At 41.0% G+C, this 11,202-nt stretch overlaps 1 protein-coding gene across 1 annotated transcript; it reads left to right on the top strand.

Moving 5' to 3' along the window:
- The first annotated feature begins 47 nt into the window (after window positions 1-47).
- On the top strand, window positions 48-10,764 carry LOC115204171 (cytosolic purine 5'-nucleotidase). The gene is made up of 18 exons (XM_029769543.1): window positions 48-291; window positions 3,769-3,842; window positions 4,048-4,165; window positions 4,670-4,765; window positions 6,321-6,412; window positions 6,509-6,566; window positions 6,818-6,911; window positions 7,019-7,072; window positions 7,222-7,305; window positions 7,766-7,807; window positions 7,906-8,007; window positions 8,103-8,169; window positions 8,380-8,550; window positions 8,718-8,769; window positions 8,850-8,910; window positions 9,130-9,306; window positions 9,426-9,521; window positions 9,679-10,764. The coding sequence occupies exons 1-18, from the start codon at window positions 128-130 to the stop codon at window positions 9,721-9,723; spliced, it is 1,647 nt and encodes a 548-aa protein (XP_029625403.1). The 5' UTR covers window positions 48-127; the 3' UTR covers window positions 9,724-10,764.
- Window positions 10,765-11,202: the final 438 nt, after the last annotated feature.

Here is an 11,202-nt window from a genome sequence, read left to right as displayed (position 1 = left end):
ACGAAGTTTTTGAAGGGGCGTGGTTGTTGTTTACTGACGTGTAGAGAAACTCTTTATGAACACATCTGCATATTCTACAACTTTAAATGCCTCTCCAGTTTGTAGGCTAATAGTGAGATGACAGCTAATGCTGAGGGGGATAGTGGCATCTGATATGGGTAGCCTCTCTAGAGAGGCTGAAACGGCGACGACTATGGAGGATCCGACTCGGATTGTGAGAAATCAACCTACTTCAGACCCGAGCGTTTCGCTCGATGTACCCATGCTGAAGAACAGGGACTATCAGCACAAGTGAGTTATTTGATGTAGTATAATATGCATTATGCCTTTCATTAGTGCCTAAAGAAAGTATTCAGACCCCTTGACTTTTTCCACATTTGTTACGTTACAGCCTTATTCTAAAATTGATTAAATAAAACAATTTCCTCAGCAATCTACACACAATACCCCGTAATGACAAAGCGAAAACAGGTTTTTAGAAATTTTTACAAATTCAATAAAAACAAACATACCTTATTTACATAAGAATTCAGACCCTTTGCTATGAGACTCGAAATTGAGCTCAGGTGCATCCTGTTTCCATTGATCATCCTTGAGATGTTTCTACAACTTGATTGAAGTCCACCTGTTGTAAATTAAATTGATTGGACATGATTTGGAAATGTACACAAATGTACACTGTCTATATAAGGTCTCACAGTTGACAGTGCATGTCAGAGCAAAAACCAAGCCATGAGGTCGAAGGAATTGTCCGTAGAGCTCCGAGACAGGATTGTGTCAAGGCACAGGTCTGGGGAAGGGTACCAAAACATTTCTGCAGCATTGAAGGTGCTAAAGAACACAGTGGCCTCCATTATTAAATGGAAGACGTTTGGAACCACCAAGACTCTTCCTAGAGCTGGCCGCCCGGTCAAACTGAGCAATCGGCGGAGGAGGGCCTTTGTCAGGGAGGTGTCCAAGAACCTGATGGTCACTCTGACAGAGCTCTAGAGTTCCCCTGTGGAGATGGGAGAATCTTCCAGAAGGACAACCATCTCTGCAGCACTCGACCAATTAGGCATTTTATGGTAGAGTGGCGAGACAGAAGCCACTCCTCAGTAAAAGGCAGTTGACAGCGGGCTGGGTGTTTGCCAAAAGGCAACTAAAGAGTGAGAAACAAGATTTTCTGGTCTGATGAATCAAGACTGAACTCTTTGTCCTGAATGCCAAGCATCACATCTGGAGGAAACCTGGAACCATCCCTACGGTGAAGCATGATGGTGGCAGCATTATGCTGTGGGGATGTTTTTCAGAGGCAGGGACAGGAAGACTAGTCAGGATCGAGGGAAAGATGAATGGTGCAAAGTACAGAGATCCTTGATGAAAACCTGGTCCAGGACGCTCAGGACCTCAGACTGGGGCAAAGGTTCACCTTCCAACAGGACAACAACCCTAAGCACACAGCCAAGACAACACAGGAGTGGCTTCGGGACAAGTCTCTGAATGTCCTTGAGTGGCCCAGCCAGAGCCCGGACTTGAACCTGATCTAACATCTCTGGAGAGCCCTGAATATAACTGTGCACCAACGCTCCCCATCCAACCTGACAGAGCTTTAGAGGATCTGCAGAGAGGAATGGGAGAAACTCCCCAAATACATGTGTGCCAAGCTTGTAGCGTCATACCCAAGAAGATTCGAGGCTGTAATCGCTGCCAAAGGTGCTTCAATAAAGTACTGACTAAAGGGTCTGAATACTTATGTAAATGTGATGTTTCAGTTATTTTGTAAAAAACCGTTTTTGCTTTGTCGTTATGGGTTTTTGTGTGTAGATTGAGGGGGGGACTATTTAATCTATTTTAGAATAAGGCTGTAACCTAACAAGTGGAGGAAGTTAAGGGGTCTAAATACTTTCCGAAGACACTAAGGTACACCCGTATATAATAATTTTTCAACAACTTGAAGAAAAATTATTGTAAACTTGGCCTAACTGGAGAAAACGTACTTACAATATTTTACATGAGCATTTTAAACTTGAGCACATTTTTGAAAATGTAGCCTACACTAATTGGCTGATTTACCATTCGGCAGAAGAGGCAATTGCCTCAGGCATAAAGTCATCAAGGGTCCTTGTGAGCTGAGGAGGTTCCACTAGAGGTTCTGACAATGTACAGAGAGATCTGGTAGACATACTCTTATATTACCTGCTCTCATTGGAAGACGAGTGGAGATTTGAAATGGTAGTTCAGTGAGGCCTTCTCTTTCAGACCTAGATTGTAAGAATCACCCATTTCTGTTCTTCCTCCACATTATGGGACAGCTGTTTGTCTGTGTCCTAAAGGAGAAGAGCATCTCAGGTCTTTAAATTTTATAACCTTTATACAAATTCTCAGTTAATACAGGTGTAAATCACACTTGGTCTAACACACTTGGTCACAATTCGATATCCTCTTACACCAGTGTTAGGTAGACTATTTCACCAATTACAGCCAGTGTCCACCATTCATAGGGTGCTTCAAACCAGATATATTCCGTCAGTAACCGTGTTCATACATCCCAGACACTCACTGTCTCCGAGTGATTGTTCGCTCACATGAGGCTTCTTTAGCAACACACTTCCTGAACAGGAGCTGTCAGGTGAATTATTAACAGCAACCCTGTATGTTTGAGCTGGCTGCTATTGGCAGGAGCTGGAGAGGGAAAGACAGACGAGGTAAGGCCATTCAGACAGGAGGGAAATGACAGAGGCTCCATATCACCTGGTGACACAGGAAACCCTTCTGTGGTTACCTTGTCAGCCTGTCATGAATGACTGAACAAAATGAATCTCTCTTTAGCTAATTAAATGCTATGTTGGGGGAACAATCAATAATGGTAGGGCTAAGAGCACTGGAGTTTTCTGAATACAGCAATCTATTTCTCTCCTTTTATTTAACACATTTTTTGTTATAACAAATGGATTTTGTTATTACATAGGACATCCATTACTGAAATATAAACCTGTTAATGAAGAGGGGAGTTCTGTGTGGTAGATACTAGAGCGCTGAAGTAACGTGTGAACTGTGCGACCACAGTTTCTGCTACGACACCACAGACTGTAGAGTTTGATCAAATGCAGAGTGGGCTCATTGAGTTGAATCATGATACATTAGTCATGGTACGTGACTAATGGTACAAAGTCTCAGAAATCCTTGTCATTACCATAAATTAAAAAAGCCTTCACCTTAAATGACCTTCCTTTAGATTAGCATGACTGTCGGATACTCTTAATGTGTCTAGCCCATGTTGGCAGGTTTGATGACGGATGTTAAGGAACTATTGATGTAGTGTTGTAGGATATAGAGCACACTACGGCACTACCAACTGATTTGACTGATTGTGTAGCTTAAGATATTCTTTAATGGTTGGTCCCCAAGAGTTTAGTTGGTGAGGCATATCCCAATTTGACCAGCCACATTAAGCTCAAGTGGAATGATTTCCATGGTTTGGAGAAATATTAGACTAAATGGCTTTTAAAAATGAAATAACAACCAATTTGATGTTGAAGCAAGTTGAGTCAATTTGTGAAAATGAGTTCTACTCTTGAAGGTTGCAGCTGTCTTAGCCAACAGGTCAGATTTCGAGCCACATTCATCCCACACCATTCAGTCTTTATAAATGACCCTTTTACAGCTGATTGGGTATCCTGAAAAGCTTCTGCATACCCATATCAGCTTCTCGACTGACCCATGTTTGTGTCCTAGATAATCTCTCCAGAAACACCAAGTGTCAGTCGTGTTTTCCTTTGATTACAGGGTGTTCGTCAATAGAAGTGTAACATTGGAGAACATTAAATGCTATGGCTTTGACATGGACTACACGCTGGCAGGTAGGTTCATTTAGTAGCCCAGTACATCTACTCCAACAACGAGATGTGCTTGTACTGGTAAAGGGCAAAAAAAGAAGGCTCTTTTGAGAAAATATGGAAATCTAGTAGCTATGTCTCACAGATTGAAGTATATGAGCATACAAATATAGTAACATTTCCACTAATGAATGTACTGACAGTTCATGTGTCCTGTGTGTGTGTGTAGCGTATAAGTCTCCTGACTATGAGGATCTAGGCTTTGAGCTGCTCAGAGACAGGCTGGTGTCTATAGGCTATCCCCATGAGCTACTGCGTTACAACTATGACCCCACCTTCCCCACTCGGTAAGTTCTCTCATCCTGTTGATCTCACACACGTTTACATACTGTTTATATTTACGTATGTTTCGTTTGGTAGTAAATAACGTGACCCGGTACTCACAAAGACATTGGGTAGATGCAAACCATGTCTACTTTTGAGTCTACTTTTGAAGTGAACCCTAACCATTCTTTTTTAAACCATTTGTGGCTCGGTGCAGTCTATTTTCTGTGTCCTTGGCCCAGGGTGACACTGCTGAAGAAACATCTGACATTTTACAATTTAATCAGTACAAACAGACCTCCGGCAGAGAGTTTCCCCAAAGGCCTGGAAACAGTATAACAAGATCGGTCATAATAGAGGAGAAATAAAAAGTAACCTACTGATTGTATCAAGAACAACCACACATCTAAAATATATAATATTGTCCTCTCCAATCCATTCCTCTCTGCTTATCTCTGCATAACTTTATTCATCCCCATTCTCTCTCTTCCTCTTTTTCATCCCAATCGATCCTCCCTCCTTCCTAGTGGCCTGGTGTTTGATACAATGTATGGGAACTTGCTGAAGGTGGACTCCAATGGAAACATTCTGCTGTGCAGTCATGGCTTCACATTTCTAAAAAGGTGAGTTGAAGCATCACAGAAAATACAATTGTGTGTGTGTGTGTGTGTGTGTGTGTGTGTGTGTGGTGATGACTTTGTTCTGAGTATACTGTTTTCATTTTGTAAAAGGTTGTCCTTGGGTCAACTGTCACTGAGAACATATCTGCCCAATTGCTTTACAAAGTCATCTAAGCGGGGAACATTTGACATTTTAGTCATTGAGCACAGAAGTTCCCAAACTTTTTTTCACTCAGGCCCACCTTCCAGCATTGGGGAACAGAGGATGTTGGAGACAAAGGGAGCTTGATCCTGACCTTGGTCAGATCTAGCTGTGAGCATGTGTCTCAGTAGGCCTACATACTGCCGTTATATCAGCCTTCAACAGCCCCCATTGTCCTGATTCCTTCATGGAGGACTGACAAATCACTGCAAAATATCCCCCAATAACTTGTGTTTCATTAAGCAACATGATGCACTAGAAGGTGTTGCAGGAATGTTAAAAGGTTTTTCTAAACATTTCATTGGATGCAGAATAGCATCACTGTTTTGGAATCCTTCACTCTTCCAGTGGTGATGTAGCCAGCTCAAGAATATTAAAAAGTATATTTATATCCAGCACCTGGTGCCATGGGATTTTCAAATGAATGTCTATGCCTGTGTTTAGGTGTGTGTTATTGAATGTCTATGCCTGTGTTTAGGTGTGTGTTATTGAATGTCTATGCCTGTGTTTAGGTGTGTGTTAATGAATGTCTATGCCTGTGTTTAGGTGTGTGTTAATGAATGTCTATGCCTGTGTTTAGGTGTGTGTTAATGAATATCTATGCCTGTGTTTAGGTGTGTGTTATTGCATGATTGTGTTCCTTTTGAGTTTGTGTTGTATGTAGGACTGTGTATCTTGTTTTTTTTTATTGTGAGACTATTGATTATTCTTCAGTTAGACATGTATACAGAGGGAACTTGGGCCTGCCCATCCTCCATTCATAAATCAGGCTTTAGATGCCTTTGGGATCCCCTACCAGCAGCTAAGCTATCGAGAGGCTCCGGCTCCATTTCAATCCCACTCAATATCCACTGCATCTCTGCCTCATACTCTTACAGTGAGGCAGACCGTAGTGGTGCTTCAATGGCGAATGCCTGTGGATGTTTCTATCTCCAGCTCTAGATCGAACTTCAACACACCTACAAAAGCTGCAATTGACAGAATCTAAACGTGTAAATGCTGGTATTTTCAAATGATGTCGTAACATAGTCATGAGACTCAAAGAGAGGTCTTGTCATTGATGGTGCTGGTGGGTTAAGTGCATTCTGGACGTTATCTGTTGGCTCAGTGGGTTCTCCCACAATGACTCATCATCTGGAAATGCTCCAATAGCAACTGTTTGTTGTTATTGGGGAGGTTGTCAGACTGAGTGTGTACACAGTATGCATGTTTTTGTCATGTGGTTACTTCCCAGGACCACCCATATGTAAAATGTATGCATGCATGACTGTAAGTCGTTTTGGAGAAAAGCGTCTGCTGAGTGGCATATATTATTACTCTTAATGCTAGTTGTATGCATACTTTCCTTCTCTACAGGGACAAGATCCACGACTACTACCCCAACAACTTCATTCAGAGAGGCAACACTGACCGCTTCTATATCCTCAACACTCTCTTCAACCTTTCAGGTAGCAACAACAGTATTACTTTGTGTAGTTCTGTACAGTCATACTGCACATAAAGTAATGTAGAGTTACTTTAACACCCTCCTGCTCCTCCCACAGAGACCTATCTGTATGGCTGCCTTGTGGAACTCTTCACCAGATGCAGCAGATATGTAAAGTGAGTGGAGCTTTTTCTCCTCCCTCTTCTCGTTGACCCTTAATATTCCATTGAGGTATGTGTGTAAAGCTATTTTGTAGGCAAACTGAATGCGCACAACAGTAAACAGATAATCTCATAACCTCACCTGAATACCATATTCATAATGTATCAAATATTACAACAGTTGTGAGAATACAGTTGTGAGAATAGTAAATAATTAAAAAGTGAATAATGTGACTGTCGTTTCTCTGCTTTTGTGTTTATCCAAGCTGCCAGAAAGGCTTCAAACACGGTGACTTGTTCATGTCCTTCAGAAGCATGTTCCAGGATGTTCGAGATGCGATGGACTTTGTTCATGATACGGTCAGCATTATACTGTACATACACCACCCCATCCCGACACATACACAGTACTGTTTCATAATGTGTGTATGTCTTTGTGTAAAGACTGACTCCTTTTTGTCATATAGGGCATTCTGAAGGAAAGCACTCTGAAGAATTTGGATAAATATGTCATCAGAGATGTGAGTGAAAATAACTTTGAAACTCCCTCAATTGATTGCTGTTCCATATTGGATAACCTTTATGGATACAGTATATTGTCAAAGTGCTTTGGACATAATTTCTCTATCCAGAGGAAATGTCCCTCTCCTTTACTTCCTTCTCTTTACAGCCAAACTTGCCTGTTCTCCTGACTCGCATTAAGGAGGTGGCCAAAGTATTCCTGGCGACCAACAGTGACTACAACTACACAGAGGTCAGATGTTAATGTGGCATGGTTTCATGGCACATGATGCTCATTCTATTCAATAGATGTCCATTGTATTCTATACATGATGTCCATGTTATTCTATAAATGATGCCCATTGTATTCAATACATGATGTCCATTGTATTCAATACATGATGTCCATTGTATTCAATACATGATGTCCATGTTATTCTATAAATGATGCCCATTGTATTCAATACATGATGTCCATTGTATTCAATACATGATGTCCATGTTATTCTATAAATTATGCCCATTCTATTCAATACATGATGTCCATGTTATTCTATAAATGATGCCCCTTCTATTCAATACATGATGTCCATTGTATTCAATACATGATGTCCATTGTATTCAATACATGATGTCCATTGTATTCAATACATGATGTCCATTGTATTGTATTATTTTTCATATGAAGGATGTGTCTTTGTTCTTTTCCTTAGGCTATCATGAAATACTTGCTCGAAACTCCACCAGGTGCCAAGGTTAGTCTAGGTGTCTCCAGTTTCAAATTAAGGAAAAAGGTTTTGGGGAAGAAATTAACATTGATTGTAATGAACATTTCAATATTTTTTCTTATAAGAACCCAAAGAAACAGTGGCGTGCATTCTTTGACCTTGTCGTTGTGGATACCAGGAAGCCACTGTTCTTTGCAGAGGGAACTGTGCTGAGACAGGTGGACACAGTAAGGCCCTTTGACTCAGCATCACATGGTGTGTGTAGAAAACATCCTTTAACACACCACAAAATTAGATAAATGTTCTAATCTATCCAACATAGAACACAGGGAAGCTCCGCATCGGAACATACACTGGAGACCTCCAGCATGGAACAGTCTACTCTGGAGGCAAGAATTTTTCATTTTCATATTGTTAAAAAAAGGTAATATATTCTAGGAAGAGGGACGGATAGGAAATGGGAAGATAGGAGAAAGGGATTAAGATGGGAGAGGAATAGTCAGTTTCACCCATCTTGGTTTTAGTGGGCGTCACATCTCGTCAACTTTCCATCCTCTTATCTGTCCATTTCTCCCTCCATCTGTCTCTCCTCCCTGCAGGCTCCTCAGACATTGTATGTGACCTGCTGGATGTGAAGGGGAAGGACATCCTTTATGTGGGGGACCACATCTTTGGGGACATCCTGAAGTCCAAGAAGAGGCAAGGTTGGAAGACCTTTCTGGTGGTGCCTGAGCTGGCCAAGGAGTTGCAGGTGTGGACAGAGAAGACTCGTAAGTACAAACATGGTCAACTTCCTCTTCATGACCTCAGTGACCCTAACACTGACTTATCATATACCATACACAGACATCACATGGCCACTTTGCATACATTTTGTTATGTCATGTAATCTTGAAGTTGAGGCCACCGTTTTGACGAGTGTTTCTCTTTTTTCAAGATCTCTTTGAAGAGCTGAAGCGTCTTGATGTGTTTTTAGCTGAGTTGTACAAGTGAGTGGGCATTTCCTCTGTTCTATGAGTGACACTTGTCTAGTATTGCATTTATTAATCTGACTGGCCTTTCCCCTCAGGCACCTGGACAGTAGCTGTAGAGAGTGCCCAGACATCAGTGCCATTCAGACCAGGATCAAGGTAAACCATGCCCACTGACACACAATCCCTTTCTGAGAAATGCTCTAACACATCCACACACCGTCCACCAAGGTTAGGTTTTTATGTGATTCCCAGGCATATTTATCTGAGATGTTATCATAATTACACCTGAGTGAGATTTTTTTTTGTCTGGCTTTGTGTATTTCAATGTGCGGCTAACTGCATTTTGTGACTATGCCTCTGTCTTGTGTCTTACAGGTGGTGACCTATAGGATGGATCTTTCCTACGGCCAGATGGGCAGCCTGCTGCGGAGTGGCTCAAGACAGACTCTGTTCGCCAGCCAGCTCATGCGTTACGCTGACCTGTACTCTTCCACCTGCATTAACCTGCTCCACTACCCCTTCAGTTACCTGTTCCGAGCCCAATCTGTCCTGGTGAGTTTCAGTTCAGATATGCCTGTGATAATAACAGGGACATGCATCTACTCTTTCATCAAATACCTTGCTGAAATGACCATGAAAAAACATGGATTTCCCCCCCTGATGCTGTCCAGATGCCCCATGAGTCCTCGGTGGATCATCACCCCCTTAACTTCCCCTCACCGGAGTTCTCCGCTCTGGATCATGTCCAGAAGATAGCTGAAGCCAAGGTTTGACACTCATACCTACACAGCTATCTGTTATTTACAAATGTTGTGTTTTCTGTTGAAATAAACAGTCTACATTTAAGCCCTGAAAAAGTATATCTTTGTTGTCTCTATCTTCATTGTCCATATTGATTTTAAAATATAGCCTTTCTTTTCTTAGAGGGCGAGTGAAGAAGATAACACAGTGGAACTGAAAGACACGTGAGGATGTATTTACCAAAACAATTATTCTGTTATTCTGACTGTTCCTCCATATCTCAAAAAAGGTGGCTGTGTGTTTTTTTTTTTGACTAGCAATTAATTCTATCTGCTTTTTTATAGACAACAATATAAGCAAATGTATAGCGCCACCTGCTGGAAGACAGTTTCATAACTTGTTTTGTGACAGTGTGTCAAGGGGGAAGACTTGGATTTGTCACTGATTCTAGGTTACTGTATAAGTTAATATTTGTTATTATTAATCTGTTTTTATGTGTGCTTATCTATTTAACTACAGTACTTTTACACGTCCTATTTGCAATACTGATTTTGTTCCATGTGCAAATGTATATTAACTTCAATGAGCATGGAAACTGAAACATGCTCAGTGACCATTTAAATATCAAGTGTTGGTGGTGAATTATTATGCAGGTTGGCTCATGTAGCTTATGTTTAATAAGTATGTAACTAGCCCTGTGGTGCGTGACCATGGTTAGGTGGATTTATGAAAATGATAACATGAACCTATCTGACAAAAAAACTAAAATAATTACGCTCTCTTGTTGGCTACTCTTCATACCCTGCTTTGTATTAGAAGCCTACCCTAGCCTATGGGGGTTATGTAATTAGGTGATCATCCTAAAGGTTAATAAATCAAATAAAAGAATGAGTCCAAAACATTTATCCGTTCTATAACGGTGAAACAAAATGACAGAGTAATTTCAACAATAATTTGAATGTAACAAACAAGGCTCTGTGAGGCGTACTGACGCCCTCTGCCCATTGGATGGCAGCAAATCGCTGTTCTCTGCCAAACACTTGCAGCCCACTATATGCAAACCTATGGGCGGGACGTCATTTTTATAATTGAGACTTGCCACTGGTTGAATCAACGTTATTTCCACCTAATTTCAATGAAATTACGTTGAACCACCGTGGAATAGACGTTGAATTAACGTCTGTGCTCTGGGTTGTAAGCGCACTATAGGCCCAATGGGTTTCTTCCACATTCAAAATCAATTACATGGATTAAAAAGCCTTTACCCTCTAAAGCACTGGTCCATTGAAATGTGAAGTGAATAATACAATTGAATAAATCAAATAACAAGAATATTGAATGTTCAAATAGGCATACAGCTTCATATTGAGGTGCAAGCTGTGCTGCTGGCCCAATGCACGTTTTTTTACTTGACTCTCGCCAAATCGTAAAAAATCCGACATCCAATTACTGCATTTCCTGTCAAAAGAATTGACTTAAGGATTTGCTTTTGGTAATACAGATTCATAGACAGCAATTTAAGCACGTTACCCATAAGTGTTCATTGGCCTATGACATTTGTATTGCCTAGTAATCATTCATTACGTTTTCAGCAGATTGAAGTTATTTATTTAACCAACCTTGAAATGATTAAACACATGTAGTAACCTAGGCCTAACTGGTATTTACCGGTTGAAAACAAATGGCATACTCTTCTGATAGCCTTTT

Source organism: Salmo trutta, chromosome 12, assembly GCF_901001165.1.
Source record: "Salmo trutta chromosome 12, fSalTru1.1, whole genome shotgun sequence".
Lineage (NCBI taxonomy): Eukaryota > Metazoa > Chordata > Actinopteri > Salmoniformes > Salmonidae > Salmo > Salmo trutta.
The sequence above is the reverse complement of the archived record's forward strand: the minus strand, read 5'-3'. Positions and strand labels throughout refer to the sequence as shown.